Source organism: Lepisosteus platostomus, chromosome 2 (genome assembly GCF_059453375.1).
Source record: "Lepisosteus platostomus isolate fLepPlt1 chromosome 2, fLepPlt1.hap1, whole genome shotgun sequence".
NCBI lineage: Eukaryota > Metazoa > Chordata > Actinopteri > Semionotiformes > Lepisosteidae > Lepisosteus > Lepisosteus platostomus.
In genome coordinates this window covers 20,620,473-20,644,864 of record NC_142612.1, presented here as the reverse complement: position 1 = coordinate 20,644,864, position 24,392 = coordinate 20,620,473, and the positions used below count along the sequence as shown (strand labels likewise).

The 24,392-nt window shown below is 35.3% G+C and overlaps 1 protein-coding gene across 1 annotated transcript in view; it reads left to right on the top strand.

The window, feature by feature from the left end:
- Positions 1–24,392, top strand: part of diaph3 (diaphanous-related formin 3) — a 459,783-nt gene that overhangs the window by 132,993 nt on the left and 302,398 nt on the right. Inside the window, exon 5 of the mRNA XM_088603117.1 lies at positions 13,218–13,348. Within this exon, the coding sequence (XP_088459243.1) occupies positions 13,218–13,348 (131 nt within the window). The remainder of the gene's footprint in view (positions 1–13,217; positions 13,349–24,392) is intronic.

Below are 24,392 nucleotides of genomic sequence, written 5' to 3'. Positions count from 1 at the left end.
TAAACATAGTTAGGATATACATAATTAAAAAGAATAGGAGGTACAATTTTATGGTAGAAGTTGTGGGAGTCTGAAATTAGCTGTCAAGTTATTGAAACCAGTACCCTGGAGTCCTTCAAGAAATGGCCGGACAAGAATGGCATCTAGGAAACCAAATGTGTTAGATAGACTGAGTGGCCTCCTTTCATTTTTAATCTTGTGTTCAGCTTCTTAGACTGATTGTCCTGCTGTGGTTTAAGAAATTCAGAAAGTCTTACATATTGCAGGTGTTTATAGGTTTATTATATAAATGTTTGTTGGATTATTGAAAGCAGCCCGGTTCTGAGAGAGAAACTGGAAATGATTCTGGGTTTTAGTTTAATGTGTGTTCTTAGTTAACTGATATAGTATTAACCCTTTAAAGGAAAAGTGTTGTTCTTTTACTCTTGGGTTACTGATATCATTGAGGTAACTTAGATGCAGTTATGTCATGCCTTTATTGTTTATTAGGAGCACATTCTGCCCTTGACTCATAAATGGGTGTGATTAAGTGAAACAAAGTATTATGTAAATTAAAATGTAGACTGTAAAGTGACTATTTTTTTTAGCTTCACAAAGTGTTTTACAGTTATTGTTTGCCATTTTCAGAAAAAAAGCTTCAGCTTTGTGTTTTAAGAACATAAACATTATTTTCCTATTTTTAGTTAATATTTTTTCATTCAGGTTATGTAACCTGTTTAAGCTTGACTAAAGGAGACAGACCGTACATAGCTAGACTGTTTAAGCTAGTTGGATAATTAAAGATAGTACATTATTAGTGCTTATATTGTTACCTTTTGTGTCGCCCTTAATTATGTTTTTTTCCTGTTTTGGTCAGATATTCCTTCTTGTCAGATATTCAGTTTTTTTTTGAGTGCAATGTCTCAACCGTATTAAACCCATGAATGGTACAATTTTCTTTCTCCAAATGGCAGTATTTTTTTGAAAATTGATTACAGAATAATACTTTAATTTCACATAATAAAATTCAGTCAAAGCATGAAAGTAATATTAAGCATTTTCCTCAAGACAGTAATTTATTATACACTGTTAAAATATTAAAAAACCCTCTTGTGGTCCTGTCATCAAAACCATCTCTTAATTACATTTCCACCAAAAGGATTAGGATGTAGAAGTTTATTGTTTCAAAAAGTGTTGTCTATTTTTTCCCATTATTTAAAAAATGTACCAAATATGTAAAGTGGGTACTTTGACTATAGTTCTGCAAATTATTGTAAACATAATAAATGTAATAATAATGTAAAGGCTCAAAAATTGAAAACAACTTGTGTGCATGCTATTGAAACAGTATAATGTATCCATATTAAATTAATATGCATATAGATTTAAAGTGTGAATCACTTAAGTTATCTTAATTTATTTTTTGTTTTTTAAAACATGTAATAGTTCTTCTTCAAGCCTGTTTCAGTTTGTCTTCAGTTTTAGTCAACAGAAGCAAGGCTTACGGAAAATTGTTTCGATCTGCAGCATAAGTATGAAGTGTTTATTTCTGTTACTATAGAAACAGAGCCTAAAAGCCAGTTACTGTTTCTCACTGGGCATCTTTGTCCATGTTTTAGTGTTTCAGGAAATTTGTTGGGGTTATTTGGTTGTAATTACTTTTTTCAGAGTTACATAGTATTTATAATTGTATACTGCTGGTCTTAATTTGAAGTATTGTACTAACTTTTATTCTGATGTTTTGTGTAGCATAAATGTAAATTAAACTGGTTCTGTGAGAAACACAAAAAGCCTTTAGAAAATCTGTGAAGATAGTCTATGTAAGCTGCATATTGATTTCTTACCTGAGGATGTTTCTTCTGTAGCATAAGGCGGAATGTTTGATAGTACTTACCTACACTGAATTAAAATAATAATGCAATTCAGTATAAGAATCCTTATTACATAATTAATAAATCAGGATTAATAAGTAATCTGAACAATATTTGCATGAATACAGCAGATTGATTGATCATAATATATTAATTTTTATTAGCAAGTATTTTGCTCTTTGTATGAAACATCACAGATTGTACTTAAGAAGATCTTATAGGACACATTTAATAACCTATAACATTGGTTTGGAACCTTGATCCTGGGGGATTAGTTTGTGTGCTGATCTTTATTCCTGCTAATCTCTACATAACCTGTTCTAATTGAGACCTTCAATCAATCTGCTTGCTTATTTATACTCTTGGTTTACTTCTATACTCAGTCTTCAGAAGTACCTAATCATGTATGTTGTTTCCATCAACTTCTGTTTTAAGAATTTTTAGTGGCCTCTCCTAATGCATGTGATCAATTTATGATTTATAGACACAGCTGCAAGCAACAGTGGATCAGACATCCCACAATGAGCATTTATTTTCTTCTTCAGAGGTCCAGTTGGTTACATTTTGTGCAACAGACCAGAATGAGCGAAGCTCTGCAACTGAAACAAACTGGTACAAATCCTTCTCCATCTTCTAAAAGCTGAAAGTTCATTTAAAATGCAACAAATAGTAAAATGAAATAATTTAAGCTTTGAGTAATAATTCTGGTTGAACACAAAGAGCAGAGAGGTTCCCTGGTTTAGGGACCAGAAAAGCATAGAAGAGAATGATTTCAGCAGATGGACATGTCAGTCCTTACTCAGGAATACCACAGTTTACAGGCGTTTTTTCTTCCAAAATATTTCCATTGATCAGAAGACCGGTTTTAATTTATTGTAACAATCAGAAATAGTAATGGTAAATTGTGAGATTTTTAGGAATCAAACTCACACATGGATTCTAAGTATACAGTGTGCATTTTATAGATATAACACCAAAACATGATTAACAACAACAATAATAATAATAATTGCTTACACTTATATAGTGCTTTTCTGGACACTCCACTCAAAGCACTTTACAGGTAATGGGGACTCCTCTCCACCACCACCAATGTGCAGCATCCACCTGGATGATGCAACGGCAGCCATAGTGTGCCAAAATGCTCACCACACGTAACAGATATAACAGAGTGTACGGATAACTTCAAAATTAAAATACATGGATAGAAGATATGTTTACCTTATGTTTTGTCAGTCTCATAAATACATTGCATTCAAATGTTCAGATACTAGTTAACATACGTGTATTATTGTTATATCGTTATAATGTGGAAAAAAATAAGTTTTATACTCAAAGATCCGTTGGCTGAAGACACAGCAAGCTAGATTGATCTGTGGTCCGAAATGCCATCAGCTTGCTTTGTGCAGGGAGTGTCCTGCGTATAGAGAGGAGAGGTAGAAAAGAGCCTTGTCAGGCAACCCTACAAGGAAGTAGTATTGTACTGAATTCTGTCTTTACAAGTAGTATTTAAAGCAGTCTGTGCACTGTTGTCTTCTTGGGTCTGGCTGCAAGGTAGATCAGAGAGAACTGGGTTCATCTCAGCTATAGCTTGGCACTAAATATGTAGGGGAAAAAAGTCCAAATTAGGAGATTAAAAGTACTATGGTACAGTATGAGTTTTAATTTTTAACTCATTGTACCAGGACACAGCCATAGTTACCCTCAAGTCATCTTTTGTTTGATTTGTATCACACAAAAGTGGAATGTTATCTAATTTTCTCAGATTGACATAAAATTTCATTCTACATGTGACTTTGAAGAGAGAAAGTTAGTACCATAAGGATTTTTTGTGAATGTTAATATTTAATAGATGATTTATATAAGTTCCTCTTTAGATAAAAAAAAAAAACAAACTTAAAATAAACATGGGTCACAGGAATATCCATGATATTCATTGGCATTCATTTCCCTGCCCCTGCTCTACATTGGTGCCAGTTGTTGGCAGAAAGCTGTGAGACTTGTCTTTATCATGTAAATTGCTCCTTTGTTTTTTGTTGATGGACCATAGATATCGCTGTAGCTACTGTATCCACAAGGGGAATTAGGGAGGAATCGCTGCAATATAGTGAACATTGTGATAATACCTTTCCCCTAGAAGTTTTGTTGTTGTTTTTAAGTGAACAATACAGAAATGCAGAATAGAAATGTATACAAATAGTCCAGTTCAAGAAGTACTAAAGTCCATTAACTTAATGTCTGCACTCTGCCAGTCCAGGTTTTCCCTAGTCCTTTAAAGATTCACTGAGCACCAGTAATTTAAGGTGCATAAACCACACTTTTGCCACAATACTGGAATATCTTCGAAATAATGTTTTTGATTTATAATATGCTCTTTTTGGTTTGTTTTTTACGAGTTGTTTTCTTGTTTACTTCCTCTGAGATCAATGATCACAAGTAATCTTAATTTGTCATTTATATATAATAATTTACCTTATTATTATGATAATATATTAAAATGTATATATAAAGTTTCTTTGCAGTGCAAAGGAAAATGAAACTTCCAATCAAACAAACCCATCACTGCTTTTTAATTTAGCTCATGGCAAAAATAAACGCTGCATTAATTCTAATGACTATTTATACACAATTACCAATAATTCTATATGCTTTATATAATTAAACAAATGATAATTCTGTTAATGTTATACAGTGTTGTGAAACAGTATCTTTTTTTAATACTGTAATCCACTGTGTACTTTTTTATGTGTAAACATTGCGTTAAATGAAATTGTATCTAGTACAGTACGCACGCATTAGTGCAGGAAAGCACTAATGGCTTTAAATATTTAATACTCTCCTGATTTGACTGACAACCGCACACTGCCGTGGTACTTAAAGGATTCACATCACCACCTGGCAACTTTACAGTGTAGTGCAGTCCTGTATCAGATAATCCAACCAAATAAAAACATCATAGTGCTGTGCTGTCTGTCATACTGAGGTATCCTGCCTGACATCTTGTGCATTCTAGGTGTCCGCATCTGTATGTGGACGTGCTTTTAAAACCAAGAAGAGGAAGTACTTTACTAAAAATATTTATTGGAATGGACCTAAAAAGTGATTAACTTGAGCACTTATTTATGCAAGATATTGTTGTAGCAGCAGATATATAGGGTATTGTGCTTAGAAGTATTTCTTTATTTCTATTTCTTTCCTTGATTTGGAAAATTACCTTCGCACTTTATAGATCCGGAGTAAGTTCCATAGGAATAGAGCAATAATGAACACTGACAATTGGACATCTGGACTTGATGCCCTGATTGAGGTCACAATCTAAGGAATATGCCATGTTGAGATGTATACATTATCCACTTAATGACATTTTGAACAATCACCAGCTCTGACAACTCAACTTAAAATGCTGTGTATAACAGTTTGTGATGCTCTGAATACTCCTAGCAGCTTTAAAGCAGAAAGAAAATTGTCACTTTGACCATTGTTGTCCAGCCTGCATCTGGAGCATTTTATCTGAAATTAACTGTATAGATAATTCAAAACAAGTGTTTGATGAAGATAAATTCAACTAAAGTAATACAAGGGGTCCCTTGTATTACAAGAGATGGATTACAATAGCGAGTGTTACAGTCCATGTATTTTAACCATGTTTTGATTAATGTCTTTTGTAATCCCTGAGTAATCAACTATTTGTATCACGACAGATTGGTTCACATACATAATATATACAGTGCCTTGCGAAAGTATTCGGCCCCCTTGAACTTTTCAACCTTTTGCCACATTTCAGGCTTCAAACATAAAGATATAAATTTTTTATTTTATGTGAAGAATCACCAACAAGTGGGACACAATTGTGAAGTGGAACGAAATCTATTGGATTTTTGAAACTTTTTTAACTAATAAAAAAATGAAAAGTGGGGCGTGCAAAATTATTCGGCCCCCTTGCGTTAATACTTTGTAGAGCCACCTTTTGCTGCGATTACAGCTGCAAGTCGCTTGGGGTATGTCTCTATCAGTTTTGCACATCGAGAGACTGAAATTCTTGCCCATTCTTCCTTGCAAAACAGCTCGAGCTCAGTGAGGTTGGATGGAGAGCGTTTGTGAACAGCAGTTTTCAGCTCTTTCCACAGATTCTCGATTGGATTCAGGTCTGGACTTTGACTTGGCCATTCAAACACCTGGATACGTTTATTTGTGAACCATTCCTTTGTAGATTTTGCTGTATGTTTGGGATCATTGTCTTGTTGGAAGATAAATCTCCGTCCCAGTTTCAGGTCTTTTGCAGACTCCAACAGGTTTTCATCCAGAATGGTCCTGTATTTGGCTGCATCCATCTTCCCCTCAATTTTAACCATCTTCCCTGTCCCTGCTGAAGAAAAGCAGGCCCAAACCATGATGCTGCCACCACCATGTTTGACAGTGGGGATGGTGTGTTGAGGGTGATGAGCTGTGTTGCTTTTACGCCAAACATATCGTTTTGCATTGTGGCCAAAAAGTTCGATTTTGGTTTCATCTGACCAGAGCACCTTCTTCCACATGTTTGGGGTGTCTCCCAGGTGGCTTGTGGCAAACTTTAGACGAGACTTTTTATGGATATCTTTGAGAAATGGCTTTCTTCTTGCCACTCTTCCATAAAGGCCAGATTTGTGCAGTGTAAGACTGATTGTTGTCCTATGGACAGACTCTCCCACCTCAGCTGTAGTTCTCTGCAGTTCATCCAGAGTGATCATGGGCCTCTTGGCTGCATCTCTGATCAGTCTTCTCCTTGTCTGAGCTGAAAGTTTAAAGGGACGGCCAGGTCTTGGTAGATTTGCAGTGGTCTGATACTCCTTCCATTTCAAGATGATCGCTTGCACAGTGCTCCTTGGGATGTTTGAAGCTTGGGAAATCTTTTTGTATCCAAATCCGGCTTTAAACTTCTCCACAACAGTATTACGGACCTGCCTGGTGTGTTCCTTGGTCTTCATGATGCTCTCTGCGCTTTCAACAGAACCTTGAGTCTATCACAGAGCAGGTGCATTTTTACAGAGACTTGATTACACACAGGTGGATTCTATTTATCACCATCAGTCATTTAGGACAACATTGGATCATTCAGAGATCCTCGCTGAACTTCTGGAGTGAGTTTGCTGCACTGAAAGTAAAGGGGCCGAATAATTTTGCACGACCCACTTTTCATTTTTTTATTAGTTAAAAAAGTTTCAAAAATCCAATAGATTTCGTTCCACTTCACAATTGTGTCCCACTTGTTGGTGATTCTTCACATAAAATAAAAAATTTATATCTTTATGTTTGAAGCCTGAAATGTGGCAAAAGGTTGAAAAGTTCAAGGGGGCCGAATACTTTCGCAAGGCACTGTATATATATACACATACTTTTGCTTGTTTTCCACATTGTTTTATTATGATAAAGTTCTAAATATAAATTTAACATATTTTATATTATAAACTTCAAATCCAGGCAAGTCTGTTACTTTTCTGTTTGATTTGTAGCAGACTTTGGGTACTCCCTAAGTATTTGGTTGCATTCTCTTGTTTTTCAGTAACTTCAAATCAAATCACTAAATTGTTCCAGGAAATGCAAGATGTACATTAACAAACTGTGTTATGCAAAACGCAACAGTTACAGTAAATAAAGTTTTTGTTTTCCCTTTCTTGCTTCATTCTTCACATTTTGTAGAGAACAAAATAAGTTTGAAATTTATTGCTCAATCCATTAGTTGTCTGTCAGAAAAGGTTTTTCTTTTTTGAAGTATTAAATGTGAATTTAAGAAAAGTCTCACTTTGTGGCCTTCAAAATGAGTTGATCTTCATTCATTTAGAAAGCCCTTAATAGGCTAATTGATTTCCAAAATCAATATTACAATGTGTGCAGATGTGCACTCTTCTTTTGATGTTTTACTTTTGTCCATATGTGCGTTTCATCTTGCTCGTTCCCATTTCTCTGCTTATCTTATTGAGCGATTTGTCTTTTTGTGTTTCTCTTTTGAAGCAGAGAAGAAGTTTGTATTATATTACTTATTTAGCTTTATTGCTTCAATGCTATTCATATCAGTACAAATAAGATGGTGTATTTGTGGGTAATTTTACAAATTCAAGTTCCTGTGCATAAAGCATCAATGCATAAATAATCTTAGGTCTTTTTATTCTTCTTTCTTGTTATAAGGATCTCATCCATCCATTTATTGAAATAAGGCAGAGTATTGGCTTCATCAGCATGGCTGATAGTGTTCCAAACTCCCAGAAAGTACCCCCTGTTCACTTCCACATAATGTAGGTTTCACTTGTGCCCTTTGATTCATGTGTCTCTGTTCATTTTTGACGGAGGTTTTTACCAAATGAGCTTAAATGAAACTGCGGTTTTGCCAATTTTTATAACTTTTTCAAAAATGTAGCAAATTGTTACATTTTAAAGAAAGAAAAAAAAGTATATTTATAGTGTTAAATATTTAAGAGTTTTTATATTTTGCAGAAACCCAGCTCCTCTGTAAGCGTGAGAGCAATGTATATACATGCGATCAGTTGAAACTCTGAGCACAGATTGTCCCTGTATGCACTAAAGGCTTCTACAAGTTCAATTAAAGCATAACATTCAGAAAGTAGTCAGTGGAAAAAGCATGTAATTGCTGTCTACTGAAACAATTTTAAGAAAACAATAATTGATCCGGTTTCTTAGTTAAATGGCTTTTAGTGTTTTAGGAACAAAAATAAACAGCTTAATTGATGCTTAATTAAAGCAAAGCTTTTAGTCTCTGAAAGATGAAAGCTCAGAAACCAGCTATGAGTCATAGGAAGCAAAGCAACCTTAAAACCCTTACATACTAATATATTGTTGCAAAGGAACAAGCAAAGGTTTATTCCATGCTGAAAAGAGAAGAGAAGAAACAATGTTTCGGGTGTTGGTTGTTCACTGTCTTTTTGATGCTATGGTTTTGATGCTATGGTCAGCTTGTTTACAGAACTTGGATTAAAAAATGCCACATGGGTTTCTTTGTGTAATTGGTATGATCTTGTGGAGGCTGATAATTTCCTTAGGACTGGTTTTCATCAATATTGTCAAGGTGTCCTGGTCTCTAGTGCCAATGGTGGTGAAACTCCAGTTCTATAAGTAACTTATAAATATGGGGTAATCAAGTAAGCACAACAGTTTTGAAATAATACAACCATTATCGGAAAGCTGCTTATTATTGGTTAGAGAATTGTGTAAACTGGGGGCCTATTCTAAAAGTACAGGAGCAAATATTTTATAGGGTATCAGTTCATGGAGTGAATACCAACACAACAACAAAGAAACAATTCAGAGGCACCAAGTAACCAAAGCATGCCTTTGAAGGTGGGAAGAAACTGGGGCACCGTGGCTAAACCTGTGTTAACATGTAGTCTACACAAAAGGTGCCACAGTCAGGATAAGGACCCAGTACCCAAGAGCTGTGAGGGAGCAGCTTTAATCACCAAGCCACGTTTTGCCTAGATTTCCATTTTTTTTTTACTATTTTAAAACAGAAATCATTTCACATACTAGTTCTAGACTAAATAGATATTCCAGACGTTTGCTATTGAACTTTAAATCACCCTCAATTTGTCATGGGGTTTGAAGGGTGCTTACAGTATTTACAGTACACTGCATTATAGGGAGTGCAATAAGGCTGCTCTTGATGGGTAAGACAGCTAATGTATGCTGCCCTGTGTGTTCGCCAGTGGTATTTCTTGGTTGCTAGTGTCTTCATCACACATTAGTGCTTCTTATCAGGTTAGAAATGGCTGGTGAATGGTGCCTGGATCAACGACCCAGTCCACCAACAGATTCATATCAGGGGCATGGTGGCAAGAAGGATACCTATGGAGTTTGGGTCCTCTGTGTAGGGATTATTCACATCTAGTACTCAGGGGGTGTGTCACCCAAACTCAGCATGAGGAGTGCTATGACAATGGCTCTCTGGCTTTATATAATTGTTTTGTGGTATAATCGTAATAGTAATAGTAATAAGCACCTTTAATTTATATAGCTGTTTTTCCCAGCCCGAGGATGCTGTATATAGTGTTAAAAAAAGACCATAAGTAACAGGAAAAAAATAGAGAAATACACTCAGGATGTTATGTAGGGCCATCCAAAACAGACCCTAGAAAAAGGTAAGTTTTGAGTTTGGATTTGAAGAGAGTCAAAGACTTTCTCTTGTAGAGTAGAGGAAGGGCATTCCATAACAAAGGGGTTTCGTGCTTGGAGTATCGAGGAGAGAGAGAAAGCTCATGCTGTTACCTTGTTCTGACAGTCACTTCTCTCAAGTGAGGTGTCCGGGTTAGTAATGAACTGGGACAAATCAACCTGGTGACTGCTTAATTGGTGGAAGTCACACGAAAAGGGGAGAATCTTCTATGCTCCCGGCATAGCGACTACTGCTGAATAATGCTAGATTCAGGTGAGTCAATGAAAGTCCAGCCTTATTACCCTGGTGATCAAACGGATGTATGGTGGTAGGTAGCTGGTGGCAAGTCAGAATTCTGTCTTTAAGTACGAGCTCGCTCTCTACGTATTTTCTTTCAGGAAAAAGTCCCAAGGTTTAGACAAGAAGTGTGGTAGCCATGTGGTTTTGTTGTCAGTCAGCCAAGCTAGTTCAGTGGAGAGAAGCAGAGTTAGAGTTGATGCTTGCTGGTCAAGAAGTTACCAGGTGGAGTGGGTACCCACTCGCTGCAGGTCCCTGATTGATTTGTCATCTTTTTGAATCATTGATCATGCCCTGTGGTTTTTTTTTTAGGGAGTGTTGACTGGATTTGGGCTGTCCGGGGAAAGATCCTTATTCAGATAACAAACTCATCTCCTATACTTTCCCACATGCAAGGACTACTAGATTACTCTGTAGCTGAGTTCACAGAGCTTTAAAAGCCTTAAAACTTATAACAAGATCCTGTCTGAAATATCTAACGTTATAGGCAGCCAATGTAGAGACTTAAGTTTTCTAAAAAAAAATAGTGATGAGATTTCATTTTCTACTTCTATATTTCCACCACATTCCACTAGAGTGAATGGATGTTCAAATAAATTGTCTAATCCATGAAAGATCCTAACTATAACCATGTTAGAGTCCAATGTGCTGTGGGGAAAGTGTTTTTTTCTTGCTTACTACCCGTATTCCAGTAGAGAATGTTTAGTGGTGAGGAAATCTGTTGTTGGCTTGGGTTTTTCATTAAATGTGATCCCCCAAGAAATCTCTCTAACACCATCTTGCATTTGTTCTTCCACCCTTGATATTTTTAGTTTGCCCTAAGGTTCTACACCACCACAATATGGAAGGAGCCTAGTAGATATTTTTTTAGTTTTTGTTTTTACATGTAGCAGCTTTAATAGAGTGCAAAGTTTTTGTGTTTCACTTCATTGGAAAAATAAAATTTCTAGACAACACATTTCTTTAAAAAGCCATTTTTAAAACATTTTTCATCCCCTAAATTACATATTTAGATAAACTAATTCTCAAAGCAGTGTATGAATCGTGCAGAATGAGTTTACTCATTAAAACATGCAGTCTGTCTCACCAACATGGGGATATGAATAGAATAATGATAATGAATGTGCACATAGACAGCCTCTAGGAAAAGACTTTAGCTTTTACAACAGCAAAATCAAACATTAAGCATGTATATTCATTAGATTTTGATCAAACTAGAGTCCTCGCACAATGTTTTGTTTGCTTATAATTTTCCCCTTATGATTTTATATGCACTATACTTCCTTAAAGGCTCTTAATAAAAGTTTGAAAGAAAAAACAGACTTAAGGAACCAAAACATTCGGTAATTCCACGTAATGTAATCTTTATTAAATGTATCACAGGTAGAAGTCAGAATGTTGAGACGAATAAAAAAAAGAGACTAAATGCCTTAGGGTAACTAGGTTGGTGAAGGTAAGAAATTATATTAAAATATTTCAAACATTTTTATATGCTTAATAATTGTTACATTCATTTTTGTTTTTTTTCCAAGTGATGCCTGCAGCAGCAGATGCATTCTAAAAGTCCATTTGCAGGGATAACACTCATGTGAATGCAGATCATTAGACATGTAGAGAATTTCCATGTTATAAAATTGCATGTTAGTATGTTTTCTAAACGGTTTGCATTATATTTAATGAGTATATATCAGACATCTTTTTATTATTTCACCTTTATATTTTTGTCATTGATATTCTAGAACAAAGCAGTGTGTTCCAATAAATGAAGCATTCTAGGCACCTTAATGAACTACGTTAAGCTAAATACAAAAGCAGTGTTCGTCCAGTGCCAGCAGATACACTCTTAAGGAATAGCATAGTTTGTAACACATTACAAACATTACAAGCCATATCACCCTGCATCTCACAACTGGCAGCCCACTGAAGCTAAGTAGGTGTGAGCCTGTTCAGTACCTGGATGGGAGACCTCCTGGGAAAAACTAAGGTTGCTGCTGGAAGAGGTGTTAGTGGGGCCAGCAGGGGGCGCTCACCCTGTGGTCTATGTGGGTCCTAATGCCCCAGTATAGTGACGGGGACACTATACTGTAAACAGGCGCCGTCCTTCGGATGAGACGTAAAGCCGAGGTCTTGACTCTCTGTGGTCATTAAAAATCCCAGGGCGTTTCTCGAAAAGAGTAGGGGTGTAACCCCGGAGTCGGAGTCCTGGCCAAATTTCCCGTTGGCCCTTACCAATCATGGCCTCCTAATAACCCCTATCTATGAATTGGCTTCATTACTCTGCTCTCCTCCCCACTGATAGCTGATGTGTTGTGAGCGTTCTGGCGCACTATGGCTGCCGTCGCATCATCCAGGTGGATGATGCACATTGGTGGTGGTGGAGGGGAGTCCCCATTACCTGTAAAGCGCTTTGAGTGGAGTGTCCAGAAAAGCGCTATATAAGTGTAAGCAATTATTATTATAATTATTTTTTTATTTGCATAATTTTTGTAGATGTTAATCCATTTTGTTCCATTTGGTAGCACAGCAGAAATTGTTGTAGTCAAATTCAGAATATTCCAGTTTAACATTTCAAATTATCCAGAAAATAATTTGACGTTTGCTCCCAAGGTTATTATAATTAAGACAGGTGTTTCCACCTTGTGAATGAAGAGGATGAAAAGACAAAACAAAAGGGCAGTGTAAAAACATTCTTTGGGTGTGAGGGCTTGTTGAATGTGGAAAGTTCTGCTGGTCCCTTTGTGTTTACTTGTGTAGCCCTGGTATGGAATGTTTGTGGAACTAGATATTGATATCCTACAGGACAAAAATAATAGAAGTGGGTGTGTCTTTATCCTGCTGTAATTCTTTATCCTGTTGAAAATGACTGAGAGAGAGATCCATTTGTACCAGCTGGGAAACTATAATCGGGCATTTTTCGTTTTTCTTTTTAGGGCAGCCTGAAGAGCAGCCACCAGATTTCACCACAGGAATTCCTGCATGAGCTAAAGTCAGGTGCAGCAGATGAGAGGCTCTTTGGCTGCCTTGACTCCCTGCGCGTGTCTTTGACCAGCAATCCTGTCAGGTAATTATAGTGGCCCAACAGTGCAAAGTGAAACCTTTAAGTGAAATGCATCTACAGAAGCTGTGCCCGTATAGTTTCTGCTTTATGATGATTTGCTAATAGATGTCTCTTACCCCCTTGTGTCAGGCTAATGTAAACGACAAGCTGGGTTTCATTAATATTTATTAAGAAGACACAAGTGCTTCAGGTTATGTTACAGAGCTTTTTAATTGTTTGATGCCTATCCTAACAATTAGCCTGCTGTTCTTCGACTTTCTAACACAAACATGACATGGGAGCTGGGGAGTAGTGATAAATAATTTTAAATAATTAAACCTTTTGGTACAGTGACTACCTTAATTTAACATTTGTTGTTTTTAAATGAAGTTCATACAGCGAAGGGAGCTTCAGGCTGTAGAGGAGAAGACATTGTATTTTAAACCCCACAGATTATAAATAGAAGCTCTTTTTTTTTGCTTTGTCCTTGCCCTGTCCTTGGATTCTGTCACATTTATTATTTTAATCAATTTCTGTTGAAGTGCAGATTTTACTGTGGTCTCCTATGTCAAACCAGGAGAATTAGTATATCTGCAGACAATACATGGCATTGATAATAAATACAGACTGTTGTGAAAATCAGATTTAGAAGAACTTATTAAACAGACAAAACATTGATTTATTAAAATTAAAGGCCTCGCATTGAAATGTTTTCTATTACAGACTTCCAGTTTTTTGCCCTCATGTAAACTGGAGATATAATCAAAAGAAAAATATCACACAAAAAATTTGTATTGTATTGTTTTAAGGTATGCTATGAATCAAGACAAGCGTTGTGTATATAATTTTTGAAAGTAAGTGCTTTGCGTTTATTTTTGAGTGAAGGGAAAGGGAAATGGTAAGACTGAATCAATATTTAGAACATCCAATTAAGAAAACAGAAGAAATACTTTGGTGAAGCACAGTAAAGTCTTTATTTTCGTAATTTATTAAATGTCATGATTTCTATTAGCTGCTGTATGTTGTATTGATATATGTGCTCATTAAATCTGAGGATTTTCAAAGAGGAACAACCTATGAATTAAGGTTCAGTTGTTCTCGTGAAGTTGCATACAGAGCGTTTTATGAGGCATTGACACTTTTTAATTTGCTTTTAGCAAGGTTAACACCTAGTTAATGTTATATCAGAAGCCACTGTTAACTCCATTTCCATGAAAGACTATTTTAAACTCCAGAAATAGATATTACAAATGTCATCCACTTGATAGTCATTGTGGTTAATGAATATATATATAAATATCCATAACAAATCAAATCATATCAAAGCCAAGCCTTGCTCTGAAAATGTGGACTGTGCAATTCATATTATTAAAAGTACTTTAAGCTTTGAAATATAACATTACCTCCAAATAAAGGAGTGACAGTTTTTTTAATTAGGTTTGAGTTTCTCTGATTTTTCTGTTCATGACATAGTATTTATGCAAATGTTTTCATAGCTAAAATGATACCTGTAAACTGTGTAGGCATGAAGTTTGATGCTGTCATGCCATGTGTTAAAAACCCCAGGTACTAGACTGCCATCCTGTTTCCAATTTTCCTTGAGCCATGAAAGCTCGATTTTAATCTTATCTGGCATTTAATGAGCCTTTTGCAACTTTTCAATCAGTGTTTAGCGAAAGATACAGTTGTGAGAAAAAGTTTGTGAACCCTTAGGAATTATATGGATTTCTGCATGAATGGCTCCTACAATGTGATCTGATCTTCATCTAAGTCATAATAATAAATAGAGACAGTCTTATTTAACAAATACCACACACAGCATTTTACATGGCCATATCTTTATTGAACAAATGGTTTAAGCAATCAAGGTCATTGATAGAAAAAGTATGTGAACCCTTATACTTAGTAACTAGTGGAACTTTATGGGTAATAACCACAACCAAACGCTTTCTGTAGCTGCAAAGGAACATTAGAAAATTTGCAAAGATGAAATATGTAACATCTAAATATCGAACATCACTCTCTGATGAGGACCTCAAGCAGAGTTTGATTCTGGGGGCGAAAAAGTTTGAACTAGAATTTGAGGACATTCTGTCACAGAAGCAATTCCAAATATTGCATTAAGTTTGTAGACATGTATGTGAACATTTCTTTTAGTTCTATTTGTTCATTTGAATATTACAATATATGACATAAGGGTTTTCTTTAAATTTCTTATAAGTGTTAATTGTGTTGTTTATTATGTATTCCACCATCTTAAAATCTCCCTGTCTACCTACCCTCCCGTTGTCTGGCCCTCCGGCCTTTCTTCTGAGCAAATGTGGCCCTCAAGGAAAAAAGGTTGGAGACCTCTGGTTTAAACCATTTGTTAAATAGATATGACAGTGTAAAATGTTGTGTGTGTTTGTTAAATAAGACTGTCTTGATTTATTGTTATGACTTAGAAGAAGATCACTTTTTAGGAGGCATTCATGCAGAAATCCAGATAATTCCAAAGGGTTCAAAAATGGTTTCTCACAACTGTATAATCCTGAAACAGCTCTTAACGATAATTTACTGAAGATTTCTGACAACGTCACTTAATATTCTTCTATTCCTGAAATGAAATGCAGCTTTTAATTCTATTAATCACAACATCCACCTGGAATAGATGGAAAGGAAAATGGGTATCACAGCTTCCCTTTGTTGGTTTGGCTACTATTTTGCTATCAAGACCAAATTTGTTAATCTTTTCTGTTTTTAATCTGGTAAATCCACTACAGGGTGCTGTTGTGTTTTCTGTTGGGTCCTTTATTTTGTAGTATCTGTATGTTGTCTTTTGTTTAGATTTGCTCTTATGGACTTGGTCTTTCTATCTGATTCGAAATTTCTTTTATTTAATGAAGATCAGACTATTGCAATACCTTACTCACTGGGTTGTCTGCTAAATATGCTTCAGTATGTCCAGAAATATGCTGATCATGTGCACTAAAAACTTTTTCACATGTCCTGTCTGACTGAACATTATTAAACTTAAAGCCCAATCTTTTCACTAAAGCTTTTTAATGGACAGTTTAGTTTTGTTGCTTTTTTTTCTTGTTTCTGTATGAATCATGTGTTTTTGTACAGTGCTTTATGTGTTTGGAAGAAAAATACGTTCTTGCTGTATAATTAAAATTGTATTATGAACCCCATATTTGAACTAAAGTCAAGCCTTATGGGAATGCATTAAAAAAAATCAGTGGGGAATCCTGTTGCCCTTCAACAGGAGCTCAGACATCCAAAATTAAACAAAAGACAAATAATGCAAATTAATTTCCCAATAAAAAGCTTTCATTTCGCTAATATAAAAAAATACTAAGAAACTTTTGTGAATTTTTAAAACTATAATTAACAACCTCTAAAATAAATGGAAAACTCTGAAGTCTTTATTTGCTTAAGATGAGTAAATTGTGAAATCTTTTAAACTCATCAAATCATATCTGGGCCAATTTTTTCCTTTACTTTAAGTTAAGATGGTTTGATCTCCTAGATACAGTATTTCACAAGCTAAGTGTTGTCTTGGGGGAGAAAAAAACAATATACATTACAAACTGCAGTATCCTTCCTATCTGAGAGCTAGGGATTCGTTTACTATATTGGAATCCAGCCTGGAGCTCTGGGTGGATAAAATCAAAGTGGTATTGTCCCACTTTCCATTGTGTATTCAAGAAAGAATACAAAGTTGTGAAGCATAAAATCATTTCCTTGACCTCATTATCTATATAAATAGATGTGACAGGCTACCTTGTAAGTCAGTTATGCTGACTGATTCAGATATGCTTTTGGACATTTAGAATGTCAAATGAAAACAAAGCAATAGTTTCTGAAATATTAGGGGTTATCTTCATTTACTGTCTATTGCACTGGTTAATTTTTTTGTATTCATACTAATATGACCTTGGTTGTTTAGTTTTATTTAATTTTTTATTTTTGTTGTGAAAGACATATTACATATTCTTTTTGATTTTAAAACAAACTTGTAACCTTTGATTGCTAAGGTGATGATTGCACCATATGTTAATTTCTTTGTGATCTAGCCATTATGACGTGTAGAGAGACTGGAGACAATTTCACTGTCTTGAAAGGCAAGATTTATTTCTTCTCCTGAAGATGAAAAATAGCAAACATTGTTGTAGTTGTAGTTTTTTTTCACAGGCAGAATAACTTTTCTGGTCAGGAATAAATCTTAAAATAAATTCTCTTCACAATGTTATTTTATTTACATTTATCTGGCGCATCAGTTAGGATCACCTGTTAAGATATTTAAATCTCTGTTTTGATGTACTTTTTGAGCTTTAAATTTGTAAACATTATTTTTACTTATAAGTAGAATTGAGACAAAAGGAAGTAAAAATTTGCATTGTTCAGTTTTTATTCAATTCTGAAGAAGCATTGTAATTCATTGTAACAACAAATTACATTGAATTCAATGTAACAATTTACAATGTTAAGAACAATCATTTAGTGCACAATATGTGAAAAAAGAACTGCCTTTTGAAGACATATATGCAACATATTAACATTATATGTTAGTGTGCACAAGACATTTTTTAAATTGCGGTTTCTGTATATGTGGCATACAGCTGGGAATTTCAAGTCTGAACTAATTTATATTTCAGTGTGCTATTAACATGATTTCAAGTTTTAAAGCCTACTTAGGTCACAAGGTCTTGCTGGTAGGTGGTAGAAGGAAGTACCTTATGATCATGGATTTCCAGTAATATTAATTCATAACAGCAAGAGATGAGAAGAACATCTGTTATTGTCAGTATGTCACAATTGGTGGCAAAGCCAAGGTTAGAATTATGCAGCTGTCGAGAGTAGAGGCAGCTCTAAAATATTTTTTTGGTTGGTTTTACAGGGTTGTTTTCTAAGCATCAATAGAAACTTAAACGTTATAACTGTAACACATTCACAACTGTTTTACCATGTAAAGGCCAATCTTTTCTTACCAGGTGCTTTGGTATTTTATTGAACAGATGTGATATAGATAGATTTATTATTATGATTAAGATTTGTCGTCAGCAGGGTCGATCAGCAGGAGGTGTACTGTGAGTGTCACAGGATAGTAGCATTTGTAGCCACAGCTGGAAGCTGTACATCTGTGATGCATGCTTGGCGCCAGGTTGCAGATGCTGTCTTGTGGGATTCTGTCCCATTTCTCTCATAAAGCCTGGGCAAGCATGTTTACTTACTGCTTCTGTAAATGGACTTAAGTGTGTTAAGTGCTGAAAATCCTGACTTGCACAAGTATGTAGTAGTAAATGGTAATGGAAAATGCACGTTTTATCTGCAAGTTCTCTGTCCATTACTTAATTAGGGTAAATATTTTTTTCATATTTTTCTGTTGCAAGAATGCTCATAAGCACCCTTGAGGTTTATTGGACAAATGAGGACAGCTTTTGGACTTCAATTCCCAAAAGATGTCTCATCCAAAGATGCCTTTCTAGAAAATCATCTTAAGAGCAACAAGATGTTCTTAACCGTCATTTTTTGTCAAAACCTTTTTTAGATGTTTAACCTTTAATGTGAGGACTAACATAGTTTTTTTTTCTTTCCTTCTTGTTGAAATTTTTGATGTTCTTAATGTCACTGGTTTGATTTTTGTTTAATTTTCAGTTTTCATTCACAAATCCATATTTGCTTTTGTAGTTGAGTGTAGATTATTATCCTACTTACTGGACTAAAGGTGGCCGTGAGTGGAACCCCTCTGTCTTTCTAAAACGTAAAGTGTATAACATCATGTATTGTGAAGTACTTAGACGTAAAGTTATTTTTCTAACATATCTATTTTGATTCAGTTGCATTAATATAAGTTAATGTTCAGTTTGTGTTTTTCATGGGACTTTTTGGAATAGTCTCCTATCCATTTGCTTGATAGGTTTTCTTGCAATAGAATCCAGTTCTATTTATCCAGTTGTATGGAAAATGGTTGCTATTTCCCTACTGGAAATTGGGTTGGAGACACCCTGGGGCAAGCTAGATCTCTGCACACTAGTATGTATGAATTTAAAGAATACATTCATGCTATCATAAATATTGTGGTATTTGTTAGTCATAAAATGAAGGTTTATGCTAGTGACAGAAGTGACCCTAACCTTAATTTTTAAGGTTTAAAACTTCATAGTTTGATTTTGCTTTTACTTGCATATTTTCAACAGTAGTCTTCTATTGTTTTTTTGGTACAGTTTATGTAAAATGGATATGTGTGGGGTTGTAACCATTCATGATAGAGCTTAGAGACTACTTGTACAGATGGATATTAAGAAAAAGTAATGAGTATTTGTGGTAGATTATGACTTCACCAGTATCACTAGTTGTTTATCACAAAGCAGCATAAACAGGCAAGAATCCTAGGGGATTTCAGGTGAGGCTTCTGCTCTCTAACATGAAGTACAGTTTAGTATAGAAAACATCTAGATTCTTGTAACATGATTCCTTTCACTAAAAGATCTTTTGGGGTCTGTATAAAATGGTTATCTGGCCTCTAGAAATGTAGAGCTATGGTATGTACTCAAATAATAATGCTGTTAAAATGTAAAAATATGAATGAGAAATGCTTTGAAGGAGGTGGCCTGCAGTATTTAGCTATAGATTCATACTGTTACATTTTTTCTTTTTTTTAATTTATTTGACCACTTATTGTAGCTATCCTTAACCCTTCCCAAAGTGCTAACTGGTAAGCATTAAATGGGCAATATCAGGCCTGTCATTATTTAAATGTTTTTGTTATAATTTTGAGTGTGGTGTCTTATAACTGAAATTCTTACTTTTTTATGGTGACTGTTTTTGGTCATCTGGTGTATACAGTCTGATGTCGAAAACTGTTTATGCACACAACTTATCTTTGTCATTAAAGAAGATAAAGCATGTCAAACATACTGTAAAGTAACTTTGGCTACTGGTAACTTTGCTTGCTGCTCACATTTCTAAAAATCTATTTTGAGAATCCCAAATGTAAAGCCAATAGGTTGAACATTGAGTAGACTTAAGAAGACAGTGTGAAAATTTGTCATTAATGAAACTTTTTTCTCTTCCACCTTTATTCCATGTCAAAATGTGCATCAGCTGAGTTCTGTCCCACAAAGAACTGTGCTATAATGTAAAGCACATAATTTCCCAAGAGTCTAATAGAAATTGGTGTTGTCTCAAAAATACCCTGAGGGTGTTACTTGTAAGTGAAAGTCTACAGATGAGAAGTTCAAAACCAAATAATATTTTTAAAAAAGCCTCACTGGTGCCTCGGGGACTGGAAAATGGTCGTTGCTACTGGATCTGAAGAAAAGGTCAGAAAAAGAAATATCCACCAGTAAGCATGAAGCAAGGTAATGATCTAAACTAAAATTTTGGGTAGCAGCTGAATTTAGTTGCTGCTGGGTTTCACCAACAGAAATCTTGTTGCTGCCTATAAAAAGTATATTTCCATTATGTCAAGTTTATTAAAGCTTTTGATGTTATGTGATGTTTTATTTTATACATTAACATGATTTTTAAAAATTCAACTCTTTAAAATGTCTAACATGACAGTAGAAGCATCAAATCAAAACACTTTGTATGTTCAAGCTGTAGTGTGTTTTGTATTAAAAGAAGAATATATATGAACCATTAAACTCTACCCTCTACCCTCTACATTAGCCTCCAAATATTAATAAAATTTGTCATGTTAAATTTAACAGTCTTGCCCATTATAATTAGCATAGAATTGTCCTCAGTTATTGCTATCAATGATAAAGGCAATCCTATATCTCTGTGTTATGCATCAGTCTCCCAAATCTGTCTTTGAATAGTTGTCCAAACCATTAAAGTAATGTGTGCAAATCTTTTTTTTTATTATTATGCATACAAACCATTAGTGATAATTGAAGAAGTTGGATTTGGTAACAAACATTTATCTTTTTCAGTCAGCTCATTAATTCCAGAAGTAAAAATTAAATATTTTTTTCTATTTTAAAACCTGCAAGTTAAAATGAAAAATGCAGAGCATGATTTGATTTTTTAATGGGCACATACTTTATATAGCTCTAGAAACTGAAACCATTGGAAGTATTAGTGAAGAGGTTCATCTTGACTAGTTTATCTCAGTTTCTGTAGCATTAAGCAGACTGAGACTAAATGACTAACTTGTATGGGATGCCATTGCAGAATTACCTTGAGCAGTGGTGGAATCATTTTTACAGTCGGTTGGTGGTAATGGTAAAGGGTGGTTATGTGCAATTGCAGTATATATCTTTCAAATGTAACACCAGTTGTTGTGCAGCCCAGCAACTTTTCGAATGCTGCTTAACATATTTGTCCAGGGACTGAAAGCAGCAGTTAAAAAAAAAAGCCTTTTTAAATGATTACACCCGTGCCTTATATGTGAATGATTCTTACCAGATATGAGTGGTCTGTAGGTAATTCTAGAGCTTTTTGTATGAACAGTACTCTCCAGATATAGAGATCTAAACAGGTTAGTTACAGCCCCAACAACAGAGGTCTTCAACCTTTTCCAGTCCAAGGACTACTTCTTCTACTTGGATAGAAGAGCACACAAGGGACCTATTGGGTTTTAACCTGTTCTATGTTGTTTTTGCATATTTTATATTTATTAATGTAAATGCCTTTTAGTTTTATTTAGGCAGATGAGATGATTAAAACAAAAATAAAAAGAAACAATAATAAAACTCATTGTAACCATTACACATACCTTAGTGAGATGACTGGCCCTGGTGAATGGCACACAGCTTTTCTTTTTCTGTTCTTTGGGAGATGAAGGACAGACAGCCTCAGATCATTCTCTGGCTGGAGTCTTAAATGGTATTTGTTTTTCAAGTAGCCCAGGGCAGAAAATACTATTTCACACAATGTTGCAAAAGGCAAAAAGCTCATTATCGTCTTTGTGCTCAGCTGGGGGGAAATCCTTCTGGAAGCAAATCCAGAACTGGATGAGAGGACTTGAGTCGTAAATGTTCCTGTACAGTATGTGTTGCCTGAGGACAGTTCAATCATGTGGTCCTCCTCAAGGGTTGTTTCGTTTGAGCCTTCTGATGCTTTTCTTTGAATGGAAATTGTATCCATGTTTTGTTCCGTTGTCAGTACTCTTCCTCTGAACAGTATTGTGAAATTGAAGTTCAAGTGCCACCAAGTGTCTAATTATTGCACTTGTCACCTCTACTGCAAGTGCCGTACTATCAGCCAATTCCTCCACTGATGAAAATGGAAATTTTCCATAAGTCACGCTTTCCACCTCTATATCTTTTTTAGAAAGTCGTCCAGTTTGTCATACAGCTGATTAGCATTTGTATTGTGGCCCTTTATAGTTGTATTAAGTTTGTTTAGTTCTGAGAAAACATCTGTTAAATATGCAAATTTAATAAGCCAGATGTCATCAATGAATTTAGCAGCCAAATCTTTGGCTATGACTTTGGGTTACTAGAAACTCTTGAAAGGCAGAGTGTAACTCATACACTCCGTTCACACCACTCCATGAGAGAACCATCTGACCTCAGAATGGAAAAGGAGCTCATCTGCTCGCATTGCTTCATGCAGAGAGGCAGGCAGACATGTCTTAGGGCTCTATTCTTGATTCAGTTGATTACTTTCACTATGATTTCATGAACGCCAGCAAGGTCAGGGCTTATTTCATTAGCAGTGTAACATGCAGCATGTCCACAGTATGTTACATGCAACTTCTTTGAGTACAAGGAAGCTGCTTTTTAGGCCACTCAGAGCTCTTGTGCCATCATTACACATGACATAATTTGCCCAGGGTATATAATTTTCTTTAAAAAATCAATCAGTTTAATAATATTAGAGCTTGATGTGCATTCAGGTAGAATTTTTCAAAGCAAAAATACTTCATAAATGTTGTTGTCAACAAAACGCACAGGAGTTGAGCATCTTTTGCATTATCAATTGACTCGCCCGACTGTACAGCAAACGCCTCAGCTAATTTGAGTTTTTGGATTAATTGAATTGTTATATCTGAAACTATTTAATCAATTCTGTAAGCAATTGTTGTTTTTGACAAAGATACAGACTTCAGTATATTCTCTCACTCTTCCTCAATGATTGTTTTGCATATTTTGCTTGCCGCAGTCAATACTAGTCTATCTGCGATTAAATATTCTGCTTTACATTGAGAAAAGCACAATTCCACTTGATATGAAGCTTCTAGCACTCCTTTAATTTTCTCATCAATGTCTGTTGTCCTTTGAAAAGTTTCAGACATTTTTGGAAATATTTTAGTGATTTGCATTTCAAGTGACCATGTTTTGCTTCCAAGTGTTGCTGCACCTTTGACGGTTTCATACATTCATTAAGCAGAGATCCTGAACAAAGGACACACATGGGCGTGTCCTCTATCCCAATTTCTTTGAAAGTAAACTCATCATTAAGGTGCTCCTCCGAATATTTCCACAATTTTTATTTTCCGTTTACCTTGGGCTTCTGGGACATGTGCTGTTTCTTTTGTTTTACCAGTCTCGGAGGAGGTGGGGGGCTGATCGGGGTTCCTGATTAAGATTTGATCCATTGTAATCTCCTTAACTGTTGTCTTTCTTTTTGCTGTGTGTAATATTCACATTTGAGAGCATAGTAAATATGACTAATTGCTATTGGTTGACTGCCAAATGATGCTATAAGCTGATTTGTTGGTACAGAGGTAGAGATCAGGGAATCTATGCAATACAGAATGGTGAATGCATGAGTTAATGTTTGGAGTTTGGGTTATAAAATAGTTTGTTCTTTAGTAACACAATGTAACATGCATTGTATATAGTTAATATTTTTCCTTTCACAAAAATTTGACTGAATTGAAAACAGTGCCTCTGTTTTCTATTCAGAAAGCTGTTTTTGAACTGTTTTTCTTTTCTGCGGACCCCGGTTGAAGACCTATGCTCTACAGACATTACCTGTGGCTCATGCTGAGATTTTTCTTGCACTGATTCCAGTTAGATAAATGCCTATATACAAGATGGTCTTGTGTGTTCTACTGTGAAACTCTGCTGTACTGGGCGGTCTGCACACTGTACAATTGCTCTGAATCTCAAATCATTTTGTCATACAC